Source organism: Seriola aureovittata, chromosome 6 (assembly GCF_021018895.1).
Source record: "Seriola aureovittata isolate HTS-2021-v1 ecotype China chromosome 6, ASM2101889v1, whole genome shotgun sequence".
NCBI classification, from domain to species: Eukaryota; Metazoa; Chordata; class Actinopteri; order Carangiformes; family Carangidae; genus Seriola; species Seriola aureovittata.
The window spans coordinates 7,623,050-7,642,537 of record NC_079369.1 but is presented as its reverse complement, the minus strand read 5'-3'; the positions used below and the strand labels follow the sequence as shown (position 1 = coordinate 7,642,537).

Genomic DNA, 19,488 nt, shown 5'->3' with positions numbered 1-19,488 from the left:
CTCCTTTTCTCTCTCCTTCCTTTCTGTCACAAAGCCTCCTCAGCTCCCTCACCTGATTTCCTCATCTTCAAACGTGCTCTCTGTGATCCTTCACAAACCCCATGTCTCCTCTTGTGTTCTAGTGCTTAGCAATTACTGCACAGGCTGGAGGAGGTTGCTCTGGCACGCCAACACTCTTTCTCTCTGATATTCAAATGAGCCGTTGCGTCGTCGTTTGTCATCAGTTCAATGGTGCGCGTGTTTGTGTATGCGTGCTCTTGTGGCTTCTAATCTCTTATTTAGAGTATCACACGGGAAAGGCATTAACATCGGCCGGGTGAGAAATTAGAAATGGGGCTGATTAATTCCTGGCAAAAGGGAATTAAAGGGCACTTCGCTTCCATCGTCTTTGTTGTGGAACCAGGATTTACCTGCAGTGTGGTTGAAGGTGGCAGTTCTGTGCTGCCACTGTCATGAATTATCACCAGCCTTCAGGAAGATTCATGCCGCCGTGAGCTAGTTGGTTCAAAACACTTAGCCATTACATGTGACACTGAGGGCTTGATATATGATGGGCTAATAGCTCTGCACTCCAGCACAAATGCTGTGGAACAACAATAACAATGATTAAGCTATTATCCAACAAGATTAGAAGAACAAGTTACATTTTAACATAAATGGCAGCTTGTCACAAAGCTGTATTAAAAATGGGTGACTGTAATGCACAATTAAAACAGTGAGGATTCTTTGTTTTATTAGTTTGGTTTATATTAGAAACTCAACAGCTGCGCACTTCTCTGTGGGACCTGTGGGTGTGTATGTGTGTTCATATGGTGTGACATGTTAGTGGGAAAACACGCAAGAAACAGCATTTCTGAGTGAACTGCTTTGGCTCTGCGATGCTGAAATCATTAAGTCAACTCACAGAGTAAAAATTTTAAAGTCCCCCATCTCCTCATCTTCTTCTCTTGAGCGGGGTGAAATATAATAAATGTGATCAAATTTATAGGCTGGTAACACTGTTCTCCACTGTAAAGCAGGTTAATTTGCTTCCAATAAAGCAGAAGTATAAACTAAATCACTTTATTACTTTATATTCAGGCTGGAGCGCTTTAATTCTTTTCTTGACTTTTCTTCTGAAGGTGGATTCAGCAGAGATGAATAAGCACTTTACCGCTGGCTCTAATTTTCCCTGGTCAAGTGTTAGTCTGCAGGTACTAATCTGTTTCATTACATTAAATGAGGTGATAAGGCCACTCACAGGGCACTCACAGGCTCATGTAGTTCCCAAACTCTCAATGTGCCACATGCAAAATGGAGAATAACACAGATTACAAGTATACTGGGAAACCTTTACAGATTTCTACAAGGGCAGCCACAAGGACATACTGCGAGCAACCGCCTGTTGTGTAAAATACAAAGACCGTATGATATATCAGAGGACATTAAGACTTTTCATATGTGCATGTTGCAGAGGAAGCATGCAGGATCCGAGGGCTGTCAATTACTGATAGGAACACGATAGAGCTGAGCTGATCAAAGGCCTGCCTGATGTAGTCTGGCCTCTTTGTTCCTGTCTCGAGGGATGGGGGAAGGGGGGGGTGCATCGATGCTCTGCTACATCTGGTTCACACTCAAAGGGGCTTCTCATCACTTCCGAAGTACGCACGCACGCACACACGCGCACGCACACACACGCACACACACACACACACACACACACACACACACACACACACACAGGCACACATATTGGTCCACATCAGACAGCAAACAGAAATCGAATGCACATGGCTGCACAGTAACTTGAACGCACATGTATGAACACGTATGTACCAACTCATTCATCTGAACTGGAGAATGCCCGATCACGTCAGACATCCGTCACGGCCGTGCGCACAAGCTTGGGGCACGAAAGGCTTCAAACTGTGAAAGGCTGATATCATGCATTTTCCTGTCGCGCTCCCAGAGAGACATGCCTGGCCAGAGAGATGATGGCCATGCCTGAGATTGCTTCTGAGTTTTGCTACTAATTATTTTATGCCACTGTTTGAACTGTCTGTTGAAATCCAATTATCAGGAAGTCTGTGTAGCTTACAAGATTGGGGCGGCGACGAGGGGAGGGGAGGGGTGGGGGGGGGGGGTGGGGGGGTTTGGAAGGGCTGAGACGGAGATAACAAGTCACTGGGAAACACAGTCTGGCTGTGAGATATGAGGAATTTCATTGAGGGAAAACCTTTATAAAGGTATATAATACTTAGAAATACTTGTTTACTCTGAATGTGGGCTACGCTTTCTGAGCGTTCCACCAGATAAAGGCACCAGCTTAAAGGGATAGTCCAACTGTTAAATATTGTTAAATAACTTCTTTATTATGAGTTAAAATATTTACTCTTTACAACTGGGAACCATGTTTGTTTTGCTTTCTGGTCGAGAGTTACACAGTATGAGAATATAAATACCACTCTCACATTTGTAAGGTAAATATAAAGCTACAGCCAGCAGCTGATTAGCTTAGCTTAGCTTAAAGTCTGGAAATGGGGGGGAAACAGCTAGCTCTGTCCAACAAAAACAAAATCCAACTACCAGCACTTCTAAAACACACTAATTAGCATATTATCAGTCCAATCTGTACAGTTCCCAACCGAGAAATCATCTACCATTTAAACCCCTGTACAACGCCAAATTGTACAGAATAAATTAATGAGATATAACGTGATAATTTGGTATCCTTAGAGGTGCTGGTACACCAATTTTTGTCACTGTTGGACCAAGACAGGCTAGCGGTTTTCCAAGTTTTTATGCTAAGCTAAGCTAACCAGCTGCTTGCTCTAGCTTTATATTTACCTTAAAAATGTGAGAGTGGTATTTATCTTCTCATGCTGTGCTACCTTCTGCCAGAAAGCAAACAAACATATTTTCCAAAATGTCAGCCTCCTCCATTAAAGATCAAGTATTCTAACTCATAATACAGTGTCAAAGTGAGGAGGAGCCTCTGGATATCTACGTTGTCGATTAAGAACTAAAATAATGACAGGGTGTAATTTATAGTGTAAACTTTGTAGCAGGGAGTAAATCTGGTTTTAAATTGATCCCTCTGGTAGAAGGCCGACTGACTCGTAATGACACTGCAGAAACAGCCTAAAACTAACAATCAAATGCACCTCAAATGAAACTACGCCCCTCTGTGAAATGTCAATTTGTGCTGGCCGCCTTGTCTTGATTTATGGAGCGTGAGCACAGTACAGGTGGCCTGGTGAATGCTCTGAATCCCACTCTCTCACATACACACACACGCCCTCAAATTAGTTGTCACGCCTGGACATTGCGAGCTGCTGGGGCCCCAGCAGGTAGCCCCATATTCTCAGACAGATAGGGCCAGAGCAGGCACCAGACAAATAAGTAAATAAACCTTGGCCTTAGGCAGGTCTCATCAATTCTGATTCTCTCAAATGAGTGTGCCTGAGAATCAATATACCTAGGGAATCCCAGACTGTCTCTGTATCAAACCAGGGAATCATGCTCGGACCGAGGCCGGACCAAAACACTGAGTAATAAAACTTGAAATAGCCAGGCTGCCCCATCAAAGCCTTGCCAGCCTCTCTCACTCCATACTGCCTCAGTCTCTCCTGTTATCTTATTTTTCACCAGGGTGTGTTAACTCTCCCTGCATGCGTTCTTCTTCTCTGCATCACCCATGGCTGCTCTCTCGCCAGTTTCTCACACCCTCCTTATTTACACTTTAACAGCACTCTTGCTGTTTTGCTGCTCCTAACAGGAGACTGGAAACATCTGCAGACTTTCATGACTCATTAGCTATTCTAAGAGTGATTATTTAATAAATACAGAGCACACAGAGGCTGCCGCCACCATCAGCACCCTTGCTTTCTATTCACCCTCCCTTTCCCCTCCCCTGCCGTTCCTTTTCTTGGTTGCTTTGAGCGTTTGATTTCTTCCTGTTTCATTGTCACACTTAGATTCTTATTTCTCCTCATGGTTATCAAAGCACAGTGTCACAGTGTCTTTCTCTGTCACACTGTTTCTTTTCTCTCACTGTCTCCATCTCTCCCCTGTCAAAATCAGCTTTTCTTTTCTCTGGCCGCTGCACATTCCAATTAGGGGTGGGCGGTATACTGGTTTCGTCACAGTCACCGGTGTCATGTTCTGCCATCACGTGGATTTTGCAATTACATCATTACCTTGACAGACTCACACAAGTTTTGGTTTTACCACACATACGAGAGAGATCTACTTTCCACGACACCTGATGAACTATGTCACACCCACAGGTTTTGTACAGGCAACACGCTCATTCGACTCAATACAGGCACCAACTGGGAGCCACCTGTGTGATGGCAGAACTTTGTCCTTATTGCTTCAAGGTTTCACTGGCACGCATGATGTATGGTTAGGTTTCTATTCTAAGAACTTCAGATTCGTTGTCTCCTATGGTATCTCTACAGTGGTATGTCAGCACTGGAGAATCGTCTGGCTGCACCCAACATCATTCTGCTATAGGCTGGTTTGCATTTCTTTAAACCAATCACAGTCATTTAGGGCGGGGCTGAGCCCAGGATGTGGCAACAGTTCCCCTGCAAAATAGTGTCAGAGGGAAACGTGTTTTGGTGGAACATTTGCACGTGAGGTGAGCACTGTCATTAAAATGGCTAATTCCCTGTAAAGAAAACTTGCCATTTTCAGGTTGCTAGCTCGGAGGATGTTGTTGTTTCCCATAGCAAAGGGGATTTTGAAAACAGTAACAGGCAGGGGAAGCGCAAAGGAAGAAGAATGCTGTCTGGAATAGGCGCCCAATGGCAGAATTACACTCACAGCCTACATCCAGTGAGTCAGATGACAATTTATTTGATCTCCTCCTTCTGGCACTCTGTCATTTTTCACATATGGGCACCAACATTATAATTTTAATATCCAGTAAGAAAGATGTACAAACAGTTTAGTTCAGGAATTTGTTATTGCAAAAGAAGTAATGCCCTTATACTTTATTTTATTTGTAACTGAAATACTGATTATGTTTGCACTGCAGCATACAGTGTATTATACAACTTGAAATTGCATATTTCTTGTTTGACAATCGCATTGTGCAGTTTCTGTATAAATCATAATAGGGTGTGCAGGACAGTTAATACTAGTTTTCAACTCTGTTTGAACTTTAAAGTTTTTCAAATTGTGTAATCTAGAGACCAGGATTTGGTCTCCTCATGTTGTGTGCAGTCATTTATAGTTACATACTTCATGTGGGTTAAGATGTAAAACGTTATGTCAGCTTTAGGTTTCTTCAAAGATCTAAATTCTTTTAAGTATCATTTACTTCCCAGTTTGTTAAATTTGTGATTTATAAGATCACAAATGATGTGGCACCTTTAGTTCAGAGGTGAAAAAACTTTGAACAACAGTAAATGTGAATAACCTTGCTCAGATCCAGGTTGTTTAGCAAAACAGATCACTCACAGCTAAAACAACAGCATGGCTGTTACTACTAACTTTTAGAATGAATCACACTACATTTACTAATTAACCTACATTATGGGGCAGGTTACTCCTCCCAAAACACATGTAGGCCAGGTCTGAAACTCATTTTCATTCCTATTTTGAGCCAATAAACACTTCAGGGTTTTTTTAAAATCATTTTTCTTTCTTAAGATATGTTCTCTTACATTGCCAATTTTGAGTAGAGTATCCATTTTTATTTTCAATAACATTATATAATATAGTCTGTGTGAAAAAACAAAAAATAAATAAGTCAATGAATAAATTTAAATATTGTGGTATGATCCACCCTTAGTTTCAATTCCATTTTTTTCAGTGTACTTTGACACTCCTCATCTTGTCTCTGTCTCTCACCAGTTTTTAAAATCTTTTTTTCTGGCCATTTTCTCTATTCGAACTTCATGTCATTCTCCTATACCTACAATCTGGTAGATTTTATCAGCGCTGAACTATTGTGAATGTCTAATCACTAATCTCAGTGTCATTTTCCTCTCTTTTCAGTCTGTCAGGAACTCAGTCCTCTTACTCTACGCTCCTCCTTTGTTCCATTTACAGACTAAGATTACCTTCACTCCGCCTTTCCACTGCAAAAATCCCTCAGTCACAACTCAGCGCACATGCTATCTGCGAGTCGCTCATTTATTCCATGTATAATGGGATCAAGCCAATATGAATAGTGTAGTAGAGATTATAGACTTTAAAACAGAGGTGTAGAATTATGCAGTTCTACTGTCGATATAATCATTCTAGATAAATTATGAATGAAAATTGGAGTGAAACTTTTAACATTTGTCAAGCGTTTATATTACCTATTTAGAGTTCAATTAATCACACTTCTCAGTTGTTTCAAACCTACATTATTAAGAAACTGTTTTATAAAGCATAAAGAAAAGTTTAAATTAGAAGAATACTGTAGCTAGTGGAGTATTTTCATTCAGCAGTCACAGACACTTATTAATTTTTCAGAGGTGGTGGGTGTATTCTTAAACACACATTCTTACATTTTTTAATGCCTCTGCAGTTTACTCTTTTCACTTTTAATGTTTGAATTTCACACATAATTGTTTTAACGATGTAGCTCTATGGATGGCCATGCTGATTGGTCAGTCCCCGACTTTGGTCCGTGAATTTTTGTACAGTCATGGTCCCCAGATGATGAGTCCCTCTAACTTTGAACCTCTGACTTCCTCAGTGCAAACATAAGATTGGCTTCAGGTTTGTGGTTAAAATTGAAATGCCTCAGTTCAGATCAAGCCCCCAGGAATGTAGTATAGTGCTAGGCTTTGAACCCATTTAATGTCATGGCCAAATCAGTTACTGCAACTTCCACACTCATCAAATGATGCACACTGACCCAAAAAGCATTTTTGTCATACACGATCAGTGTAGATGAAGTGGCTGTAGAACTGGGAAAAAAATTTTCCATCAGAATTTGATTCATTTGGTCCAACAACATTTGGAAAGTTGAGAAAAGCTAGAATAGCCAACAGGAGGCTTGGCTTGGCTTGGCTTGACTTGACTTGGCTTGGCTTGGCTTGGCTTGGCTTGGCTTGGCTTGGCCAGTAGAAGTCTCCGACATGCATCTAATGCGTTCACTCTATGGGGCCAAAACCATAGAAGCGTGGAAACATGGTGGACACTTTTCAGTGTATGTGTCAAGTGAGAAACTTTCATAGGAATGAATGAATGAATGATGAAACATAATAACGCAGGTTAACCTGGGTTAAAATGTAATTATTTTGTTTATGGTACCTGCAAAATGAATGACATTCAGTCTCAACTGTACTTAGTGATTAATGATAATTAGCAAAAACTAGCTTGCCAGTATACTAAATTAAGATGGTGAGCATGGTAAACGTAATACCTGCAAAACATCACAATGTTAGCTTTGTCATTACCGACATTAGCATTAAGCCCAAAGCACTGCTGTACTTAAGTGAAGCCTCACAGGGTTCCTAGCATGGCTGTACACTCTGTCTTTACTGCCTTTATTTGAAGTTAACACACATGCATGTTTTTTTTTAACCACAAAATGTCTACCTTGGAGCCAGTGTGTTTAGCCGTTAGCTGTCAGTCAGCCAGCAGCTGTTAGACTGAAGGTAACAGTGCACAGTCCAGTCTGTCTGAGTCGTCACTGGCGCAGAGGCTCCATCTCAGGTGGCTGGAGCCCTGGATGAGACTTAGCACATACACATAGATCCTGCCAGTGTGAACATGACACAAATACACCATCTGTCTGTGTGCATGCTGGTGATTTGATGATTTGGTTGTCTGTGCAGCACATTCATGTGTATGTGCTCTGTGGTGCCTCAGATGGATATCTGTATCTGGCATCCAGTGACGCTGTGATAGTGATGAGATGCAGACTGATTTAACTGTCCATCAAAGCAGCAGCTTCCCCCGCCACTGCACTCTTGTCTGTTTGCAAGTGTTTATTAATGATATAGAGGCCACAGACTCATGTGTCCCAGAGTGTATTCTGTTTATGAGATGATCTAAAGAACAATATACAAGTGGATTGGATGGATGTTGTAGCTTGAAAAGCTTAGATATTGGACAGAAGAGGAAAAAGACACACACTCACACACTAACTTGGTGTCATATAGGGGTATCTCTGAATGTATATTTCTCTAATTTTCCTCATACAATCCATCTCTCCCCCATTGACCCCTCACCCCCTCCTTCCTCCCTCCGCTGCCAGGCTGCTTCTCAACTTCCTTGGGAAAATACAGGAGAAGATTAGATGAGTTCCCTAAACGACAGGCAGCCTCATCCCTCTGTTAATTAGTCTGGTCTCTCTGTGTGGCTGGATGGCATGACAAGGGAGGTGGAGGAATAAGGAGGGGGAGGGAATGTGGCAGGAAGAGGATGGAGTATTCGCTGTTTTTAGCTCATGCATAGTATATTCTTATTAGATGGCTTTGTGACTTGACATGCACAGCAGAAATGGTTGTCATAGATGTTACCCTTCTTGTCAGGGTTTATGGGTCCATCATGAATCACCTTGCGCGTGTTCAGGGATAAAAATATAATTCCAGTCTGTATTTTCAAGATCCAATTTTTTTATCTTATTAAGGCTATCATCATGACGCAATTCCACTACAAGACAATAAACCATAGTATTGCAGTACTGCAGGTAAAGTTCCAAGCTCAAAACAGCTCATGACATTAGACATAATACAATCCAGCTGATCTATAAGCTGCCGCTGTATTTATTGTGATGGGGGGATCTGGTGCAGTATCATGATTCAAAAATATTTCAATATCCACTCTACCTGCCCAGGTAGATAAAATCCATCAGTTTCAACTTAGGTAAATTAAAAATTTTACAGTAGAACACCTTATTTCACGCTTTTCAAATGAATTCATTTTTGGCCACACAACTGTTTGAGCTGCATGCGCTGCAGTAACAGAGGTGGGGCAGTGGGGACTAGAGGCTTCTCTGTGTATCCATCTAATTGGTATGGCCTGCATGTGAGGCATTATGGGAACAAAAGTAGCATCTACTGACAAGTCTGCATGTGAGGCATTCTGTAAATGTCTCTACAGGAAATAACACTGGTTATATTCTACCCCTCTAAACGGCATGAGTCTCTGCATACTGAATTGAAGTGAATCATAACCGCTGTATCATGATACCAGATTGCTGTGCTAATGCACGACCCTGTTGGACAACATGACTAACCTCTTATTTGTTTACAGATTCACTATCCGCAAACATGGGTTTATTTTTTATTTTTTATTAATGTTGTGTAAAGTCATATCCATAAAAATAAAGAGCGATTTGCAAGACAACTAGACCATGGGTTCAAAAGAGGTGGCTCACTCGATCACAGTTTAATGCACAAGAGATGCACATTTTCTCCTCAACAGAATGGAAGTCACAAATGTCACCAGGCCCATAAACCGGCTGTAAGCAAATCACGATTATGCAAAGCCTGTTTCACGGGTACAAATGGATTCACAAACTTGTAAATATCACTTCACGTATATTTTTGTGTAAAAAAAGAAATTGAAATGTGTATTTTCAAATGTGTATTTTTGTGGATATGACACAACACAAACAAAAAAGAAGAAGTTTGTGGATAGTGGGATATTTGTGGATCATGGTACACATTTGTGGATTGTCTTCTGTGGGTTACAAATAATAAAGTCCAATAAAAACTTCAATAGATAGTGCGGGTTCACTGACCTACTCCCAGGCCTTTGCCCCAGTATGATTCAGTGTCCCTGCACCACTGACTTTGATTAACTTTACAGCCTGCAGTCAACAGTGAGGATTTAGTGAATGCCATATGTCCCTGGATCCTGCCGACAGACAAAGATAGAGAGAGAGATATTGAAGCAAAGTGAGAGAGAGAATGGAAATACAGAGACGTACTGGCTGGAGTGGAGCGACAGAGGAAAGATACAATGTAGAGAAGAGAGAATAAGAGAGTGAGAGAGGAGCAGGGAGGAAAAACCCTGGCAGCCGTCCCAGTGAAATATGTCCCGCTCCCAGACCTGCTGCGATAAACTGATAAAATCCTTTCACCACGACCACATACAGCTGTATACAAAGTATAAAGTGAAGACTGTGTGTGTGTGTGTGTGTGTGTGTGTGTGTGTGTGTGTGTGTGTGTGTGTGTGTGTGTGTGTGTGTGTGTGTGTGTGTGTTGTGCTGTGCTGTGCTGTGCTAGAAAGATTTGGGTAACACATAGGAGTTGTAGCTCTGACTGGAGGAGCCTAACTGCAAAGGCATTCAGGATATAATAACTAACCATAAAGGCATAAAAATAAGGAGGGATTATTATGAAATATCTTCATGCTTCATTGTGTTTTATATGGCCTGTGTGCATGCGTGTATGTGTGTGTGTGTGTGTGTGTGTGTGTGTGTGTGTGTGTGTGTGCTTGCTACAGTATGTGTGAAAGCTATTGATAAAGAAACAACCATGACACAGAAAGAAGCAATATATCTTACAACTGTCACGCCCAGCTATCAGTCCAACTTTAACACAGATGAGTGAGACTGGCCAATATTTAGTTAGTCTCTGTTTTCTTTCATTTTATTCCAGTGTATGTGATTTTTTTTACAGCATCATAATTCAAATCCCACATTGTGTGTTTCGCTTTGTTTTGGTTTAGTAAACAATGGCCATTTAAAAGATAATAATTTAAATGATAATTTGAAAGACGTAATTCATTTATTAATTAGAGAATTGACAGAAAATTAATTGTCAACAAAGTTGTTCATTTTAAACAAAAATGTTCACAAATATTCACTGGTTTCAGCTTTTAAAATGTTTGAAAAGATTTTCTGTGTTTCTCTGTTTTATATGATTGTAAATTCCATAACTTGACACAAGAGCAATCTGATGATGTCACCCTGGACATTTTTGACTTTCTTATTTTTTATTACAATTTATTGACAAATCATAAAAGAAATAGACCATTCAAAACCATACAAGAAGCAAAAAGCATCCTGCATTCATATTTGTCCTCCATCCACACCCACATAAGCATATGTGTACACTAAGACGGTCCTTTGTCCACGTGAATCCCGACGGTATTCAACGCTCTGCGTTTTAAACCCTTGTGTACAAAGTGTCAAAACTATTCTTTCCCTCTACCCTCGTCTCAAGCCACATTTATATTCCAGGCGAAGACAAGCAGGCGGCCAAGGGGACCTTGATGTGCCCAGAACAAGTTTAACATTTGCCACTGTATAAAGTGGCTTTGCAGCCCAGCAAATGAGAAGCCTCAGACATTTGAAAATTGCCTGGCCACCCTTTCTGCACGTAAAAAGCTTTCTGTCACCTCATTTTTCAGGAGAATCTCTCTCTCCGTCCCTCCCTCTCTCTATCCCTGTACCTTTCCCCTTCCCCTCTCTGTTCTCAATACTGCATCTTATTTTTTCTCCATATCTTTTCCTTTCTTTCTTTCTCGCTCTCCATTTCTCACTCTTGCTCCTTTTCATTCACATGTGCTGGATGAGCTTGCCTTTTCTGGCCACAGAGAGCGAGGTAATATGTTTTTAATGAAACAAATGGGTGATATTCCACTTCTCGCCGGCTCCTTAACAGGGTGCCTGCCTTTGTTGGCTGTATGCTGGTGGGTAGCTGCATCGTATGAGTAATGGAGACCTGGGTGGCTTTCAGCTGTAAGTAATAGGTTTCTATATAGTTCTGGGCAGCCCTGGAGCTTATTCCCACTCTGCAACATCAGGGTGCTCAGCAATGTCACCCCAGCTTTGTGTGGTAGAACCTGGTCAGTGTTGTGTGGTACACAGCCTCTCTCTCTCTCGTTTTATCTCTCCTTTGACTTCTGAACCATCATGCTTATTTAAAATTGAAAAGCAAATAAATAGACACATCAAGTCTTACCTCAAGCACTTAATAAAAACACCTACTGCACTATGTGTGTGTTCGGGTATGTGCACGCTGTGCAGTAAAACACTTAACTGTAGTTGACAGCACTTTTCAGCTCCATAGTGATAAGACTGGAACAAGCACAGTCCCATCCTTCCTTTCATCCCTACGTCCCTCTTTGGCCAACTCCTGATTAACTGCAGCTTTTCATTTGAGCATGAGGAGCTCCTCATTCATGTACAGCAGAGCATATTCATAGTAATCTGTATTTGTGTATCACCTTTCAAAATAACAATGACAGAGCACTTTACATAAAATGAAATGCATCAATTGCAGTTTAACAAAGAAAAAGTGAACAATAAGAAAATAATTGGCACCATTACAATCGAATAGAACCAAAACTGCTATGAAATGAAAATGCTGTTAATGAGTACAACCCCTTTACAAAGAGCATTCAAGTGTGTCTTGAGTTGAGCTGTATGCACAGATGTATGCACTAATGAGTTTATATCATGTGCACGCATTCATATGTGTGTCTGAGTGTGTGTCACTCACACAAGCATCTGTCCATGCCGTTCACACTCCATTCACACTCCAAGCCAACAGGTACATTTGCATTCCCATAGGTATTTTGTACATTGCATATGCAATGTTCATAATATTGCAGACTTCATTATAATACAGAGCTGTTGCAAGTTCTCCTCCCTCATAACCTGCGTCTTTTTCAGCCTCTCCGGCAGTAAGGAAAATGTAATTGGCTGAGCGTGCACTTTGTGTGTGCGTGCATACGTGTGTGTGTGTGTTTGTGTGTGTGTGTGTGTGTGTGTGTGTGTGTGTGTGTGTGTGTGTGTGTGTGTGTGTGTGTGTGTGTGTGTGTGTGTGTGTGTGTGTGTGTGTGTGTGTGAGATGGAATGAAACTGTCTCTGGCTTGCGCTATGTGTCTAAGCCCATATGGTGGGCTCTGAATCGGATGGCAATTTCTTATTTTTTGGGAGCACTGCCATTTTCCCTCACACTGGTCTACCAGCTCCCATTCCCTTCCAAGCGTGCACATACAGCGACCGGCATCAAGGGAAATTTATGGCTGCGTTAGATTCCCATCCCTCCTCACCCCCCATCAACTCATCCCCCTCTCCCACTTCCTCTTTCTTTGAATGTCTTTCTCTGAACATCCCACCACCTGTTTCCCTTCCTCTTTCTTCCTCTCGCCACCTCTGTCTTTGCCATGTCTGTCTCTCATCTCTCGCTCCTCTTCCTCCCTCTCTCTTTATGGATGGTAATTGAGCAGTTCAGTGAGTTATCAGTGACTCATCTGAATTATCTTCTGCACAGTGTGTTCTGTTCTGGCCCACAGCTTTTTTTGGGGAAGGGAGAACTGAGGTGTCCTGCTGTTCCAGCTGGAATATAGCCGCCCACTCAGCCATGTTTTTCATTTAGGTGCTTTTAAACTGTAACTCCTTAGCAACAAAAGAAACCACCCTGAGGATGCTGCATGCTGTAAGAGAGGAACAAACAGAACCAGCCCTGTTTGTGCAGAAAATGTGAAGCACTAAAGCCATTTATGTATGACACAGTGTGACAGGTTGCTAAAACCTCAGTAATATCCTCTTGGAAGGAAAACAGTCTTTTGTCACTCGAATGGTAGCCTCATTTTTCACTCTAAGGGACTTAAACACACACATTGATGGGACTAACTCCCCCTGTGAAACCAGTACTATTGTGTGTATGCATGTGTGCATGTGTGCTGCAGGAACAACAGCAGTGTGCAGCAATGGAGTGACAGACAGGCAGCCTGAGTGATTAATGAGCCCTCTTAATAAAGTACCACAGTGAGGAAAGAGTGACAGAATAATTTGAGAAAGGCAAAGAAAAGAAAGGAAAAGGGAGAACAAACGCAGAAAAAATTGCGAGTCATGGATACAGATTGTGGCAGACATAGATTGGCAGCTAAATTTATCCAAATACAGATTGGCAGAATAAGGTAGAAGGTGAGATTAAGATGGAACGACAGATGGGTTGCAGCAGACTTCTCCATGAAAGGCTGAGGTTGCCCCGTAAAGGTCTTTTACTGGGACAGAAAACAAAGTGCGACAGCTTGGCTCTGGGTTTTTCTTCTCTGTCTTTTTTGTCTGCCTGTCTGTCTGTTACCATCTAGCTCACTGTGTCCTGGTATATCGGCTATATCTACAGTATCTGTGACAGGCTGGATAGGGAACAGTGCACTTGTCTGACATGTTGAGATCTGGTTGGATCTTTCCAGCTGGTATTACACGCAGCAGGAGTGCTCATACTGACTTTCAGTGGGAGATCCCTCAGCTTAGGTGTGGAGGAGTTAGTTTATGAAACAGCACTAAAGGCTTGAAGTCTATGGCTCTGTTCAGAGCCGCCTACTAACATACTGCCGACTACATATTCAGTGAGTATGTACTGCATACTACTAAATAAATTAACGATTAAATATGCCATTGCCCAGCTGACTGTTCATCCTGAAGTATACAGCCAGTTTCCCAGAATGCAGTGACAGGGATTTCTGGCAGGGATTTTAAAGCAGGCTAAAAGCTGTAATTTTTTGCTGATAGGGCTGCTATTATGTCAGTTTGATTTTTTTTTTTTTTTTTAAGCTTTCCAATGTGTGGTCAGTTTATAACTAACGCCTGTTTGTAAATCTACTGCAAAGTTTTCAGAGATTCGGGAGAGCTGCTGCCCGTGTTTACTGTGCCTCAACGTACAGAGCAGCGCTTTGTGTCATTCGAATATTATTTGACCACATACAAGTCAACATTACAATATTACAGTTTGGTTACTCACATTTGTACGCTTTGTATCTGTTGCTGGCTGGTGGCAGGACTGTCTGCCTCGCACTCTGCCATTGTGCAGTCTGAAGAGACGCAATGGGGGCAGTTGAGTATGTCAAGTAAACTCACGGCGCATACTCTGAAAATTCTTGCTAATCTAGATTACATCTGGGCATTTCTCACGTACACAAGATCCACATTCTATGCAGTTGAAACACACTACAGACTCATTTTGATGTCATACTTATTATGAGTGGTGTGTTAGTAGGGGGTTCCAAACACAGCCTATGACAGTTGATAGGTTGCTAATCCCCGACACTGTGGTGTCTGCTGCTGTGTCTGTGAAGTTTTCGCTCCGCACATATGCATTTTATACTGATAACAGTGGTTAATTTAGCCCTCAAAATTCTTAGTAATTGGGTCTTAAATTTCGAAAATTCATCCTGCATTTTCAAACATCCTGCAAACTGTGGATGTTGCCTGCAGCTGAATTTAGACTATAGTATGTGGGTGTGTAATGTCAGGGAGGACACTCAGAGCATGTTGTCCATCCCATGCCTGCTTGAGCGTATATACAAGACTCATGCACGGATACACACGCACACACATACACACACACACACACACACACACACACACACACACACACACAAACACACACACACTAATGAAACTTTGTCCTAGAATTCTTGTAACTGCTGGAGTCCTATTGTGGAGATACTGTGAAGAGATAACACTGCATCTCAAAGGAAATGAAGGGCACAGAACTGACAACACAGAGGTCAAAGCCTTAAAATGAACCTCTGGTGTGCTTCTGAAGAGGCACTGAAAAAAAAAAGGAAGAAAGGGTAATTCAACTGTTGAACTTTTAATTCTGTGTATTTGTGCGAGCTACAGAAAATGCCTTAATGTAAAATGGAAGAGGAGGCAAGAGAAAGCACTCAGTGGGGAAAGAAAAGAGATGCAGATTAAGTGCTAGAGAGATGATGGGTGGAGAATGTATAAAGGGAGTACATAATAGCATGTTCACAGTAAACATAGCTCTGACCCTGAGAGCACATGAGTACCTGCTATTGTACCTGCTATTGATGAACTGAAGACTAAAAAAGAGGAGAAGGGTTATGAACCAGTTATAAAACTGTGAAAGGGAAGAAAATGCAGATTCGAACACAAAATCAAACTGTGACTCAGTATTTCACTTAAAGAAGCTTTTCATGCTGGTGAGGCTGAAGACTGTATAATAAGAAAAAGCCAAAGCAGCAGTCCAGTAGACTTTTTGTCTGCACAATTTTAATTGGTAATTTATGAAAGTTGCAATACAACGCCCAAGCTGTCATTTAGCTTCATTTTTAATAAACCAGATTTTACTTTCTAGTGTGATATCAAGTCTGTTCTGCATCTCCTAATTAAATAGGGCTGTCCCTGTTGAATTTGACTGTGTGAATAATTTGTCAGAGGCCCAGTTCTGTTGTCAAATAGTCATGTTTATTCCCTTTTTGTGACCAACCACAAGCAGCACATTAAAAATGCTTCAGCTACAAGGTTTTTACAAATTAAGTATTTTTGGTAAATGAGCAAAATATCCCGAATATAGACTTTGATTGTGGTACCATGAAAATCATTTTGAAGACTTTTACTATGTTTTTTTTTTTCTTTTTTTTCTTGAGGAATGTCTTCATTAGCATTTGTCAAAATAATGTTAGAGTTAAGTGGCAGTTGGCAGCCTTCAATTACTTGTGAGAAGATAGGTAAAACAGTTCAGTTGACACCAGTTTGGCCAAAATTGCTCCTTTGCAGAGTGAAGACTGCAGTTATTTAATTACAGACAGTATGGTCACCCTTAAAGGGTCATTTACCACCTGTAAAATAGCTGATTTTAAAATCAGAAAATTTTTAAATGATATGTGAATTTATGTGGTTTTTATCTGTGAATCTACACCAAACACACAGAGACCTTTTAATCAGCTTCCTTTCCGCTGTGGCTCAGCAGAGGTATTTGGTATGAGGTCAGTGTTTTTGTCCTTGGCTGCACCTTTTGAGATTGACTCAGAGTGACCAGCGCTGCTGTAACTGACACTGGCTATCTTTGTCCAGCATCTCCACTACCAGCCGCCAAATCCTCTTCCTCCCCCTCAAACTACTCACCTGCCCTCAGGCCCCGCTCAGCCCGCCACGTCTCCAGAGATGCCACATTCATGATTTTCACTCGGGGGTTCTAAGGGCCCACAGCAGGGGCCGACCTACCTCATTTGGTCTCTGTCCTCAGGCTCTTGTGACACACACACATATTAGTGTGGATAATAGTCAAATATACAAAAATAAATGCACAGATTTAGTGCACACGCGCAAGTGTTAGGAAATGAATTCAACCTTGTTTCCATTTCTTGTTTCCTTTCTTGCTCTGGGCTGCTGGAAGCACAGCTACAGATAAAACTGAAAGGTTGTGAAGACATTTTGTCGAGGAAAACATTTCAGTCTCACAATATACACTGAGATAGTCACTTCAGGGTGTATTTTTTCACATCACTTCCCCTGAAAAATTTAAGTGAAGTCAGTATGTGCAAAACTACAACAAAATTCCCCAATTACAACGAAAAAAGAATCTAAATAAACCTATCCGGACATACCATACAGTAGATGGCTAAAGCCAACCTGGCTCTCAGTGCTTAATGTGACTGCATTGATGTTGCTTTGATATTTTTCTGCTCGGCTGGGTTTTCAGCATGCCGCGTGCAACAAGGGAACCCGGAGGTCCATCATGTTAGATTTGGCTCGAGTGCTGTTATCTGGCTGTTCGTGTTGCTGAACTGCAACAGTGTCTCTTCCTGTTGTGCAGTGTTGTTTTTCTGCACACACCAGAGTTAGTATTCTCTGTTAATCCCCCATCACATATCAACAAAAACACTTTTATTTAGAAGATAAACAAGCTGTAGATTTCATCTCCTATATTGTTGGCAGCACCTGAATCCTTACAATGACAGCACTTCAAGGTTATTTAAACTTATTTCATCACTTGGATAACTTTGAGGTTGGTGGCTCAGCGTTTAGCACTATTGGCTCTATGTTAGCATAGATTTCAAGCCAGGTGGTTTTGGAGAGCATGAGTATAAAGAGAGCATCTGCGTCTATAAAACAGCCTGGGAAAGTTGCCATTCTAACACAGTCAGTTTGGTTTTTCTTCTGCCTTCTCCCCTGTGCATGCTGGAGTAGGTTTTACTGCCCTGCGAACCTGAATAGAAATAAACTGGTAAGGACAATAGTTAAACGAAGCTCTTTATATTTCATTAGGGACAATAGTTGTCTGTGAAGTATTGTGAAGTGAAAAGATAATACCATATTTCTTTCTTGTACTTGAAAAAGATTAAACACAATGGTCACATCATGTCAGGTTTATTTGTATAGCTCTTAAAAGCCCTTAATCACAGTCTGAAAGGGCTTCAGAGGACTTCATCACACCCACATTATGAAACAGTAAATTAAAGTGAAGAATGAACTGACAACCCTCTATCTGAGAAAAAGGGAAAAAAATATCCCACGAAAAGGAATTACCACCAGTGACTCATCTAAGTGTACAGTGTGTATTAGAAGAACTTCACAAGGGCAATGAGTTGATTTCAGTTTCCTTTGTGTACTCACACTCCCTCCCTCTCTCTTCATCTCTGTCTCCAGGTGCAGCAGGATGCAGGGCGTACTGCCTGTGTGTGGACTGCAGCCCCTGCTGGCCCTCCTTCTGCTTCAGACTGCATGCTGTGGTGAGTCCTCATTAAACTGGAGGCAGTCCCCGTCACCTGACCTACAGCGTACTGTACATAACTCAGGATAGTTCGACCAAACATTTCTAGCAACTACCTCTGATATAAAAGCGCATCCTATGTGCAGTCACTCTGCCACATGAGTCATAGTAGTAAAAATTAAATAAAGATCTGTATTTAAATTCGAATATAATATCCTGAAACCCTGGTTGTACAGCACAAAGGGAGGGCAGAGGGACTGGATGAGAGGCAGACTAACGTGATAAAAGTAATCAACCATGTCCTTTGAATCAAAGCTAAGTTAAGCCCACAAAGCCATACAGCAAGCAATCACTGTCCTCTGTGCAGCGAGCGCTCGAAGTAAGAAAAACTGCTTCATTTGTTCAGAATAATTCCAGTCTCAGGTATCAGTTTGTTGTATGTTTGTCTGTACCTTGAAGGCCCTGAAAACCTGGTATTTTTCTTGAATATATAGAGTTGCAACTAACAATTTTTTTATTATCGATGAATCTGCAGACCGTTTATCATCAGTTAATCAATTAACCGTTGAGTCTATAAAGATCAGAAAATAACGAAAAATGTTTTGTCTGACCGACAGTCCAAAACTAAAGAAATGAATGACTTTATTATAATGTAAGACAAAGAAAAGCAGCAAGCGCTCACATTAGAGAACCTTTTAAATAATTCCTAACTAAATAGCTGCCGATTAATTTTCTGCTGGTCAGTTTATCGAATCAATCACCTGAATAGTTGCAGATCTACATAAAAAATTCACGATTAAATAAGACAATCAAATTTAATAAACAAATTCCAATGTTGCTGAACTCTAATTGGTACATGGGAGAACAAACCAGTGTGAAAACCTTTGAGAAAATCCCGGTGTTTGTGTTTTTCTCTTCGCTTTTCTCACTTCAAACCAGTGAGCTAACGGGAGAAAAAACACAAACACAGAGAATCTCTTAAGTGCATCAACCATGTCGTTACTTTGGCAGAAAATTGTGTCTTCATGTTGGCGCACATCACTCATAGTAAGAAGCTCACTGAGAAGAGATTTTAGGACTTTTAGACCCATGTTTTGTAACTACTATACCACTATTATAACCCACT

The 19,488-nt window shown here is 41.2% G+C and overlaps 1 protein-coding gene across 1 annotated transcript in view; it reads left to right on the top strand.

Moving 5' to 3' along the window:
• The window catches only part of ncanb (neurocan b), a 149,599-nt gene that overhangs the window by 16,908 nt on the left and 113,203 nt on the right, over positions 1-19,488 (top strand). The window contains exon 2 of the mRNA XM_056378756.1: positions 18,299-18,381. Within this exon, the coding sequence (XP_056234731.1) occupies positions 18,309-18,381 (73 nt within the window). The 5' untranslated portion in view covers positions 18,299-18,308. The remainder of the gene's footprint in view (positions 1-18,298; positions 18,382-19,488) is intronic.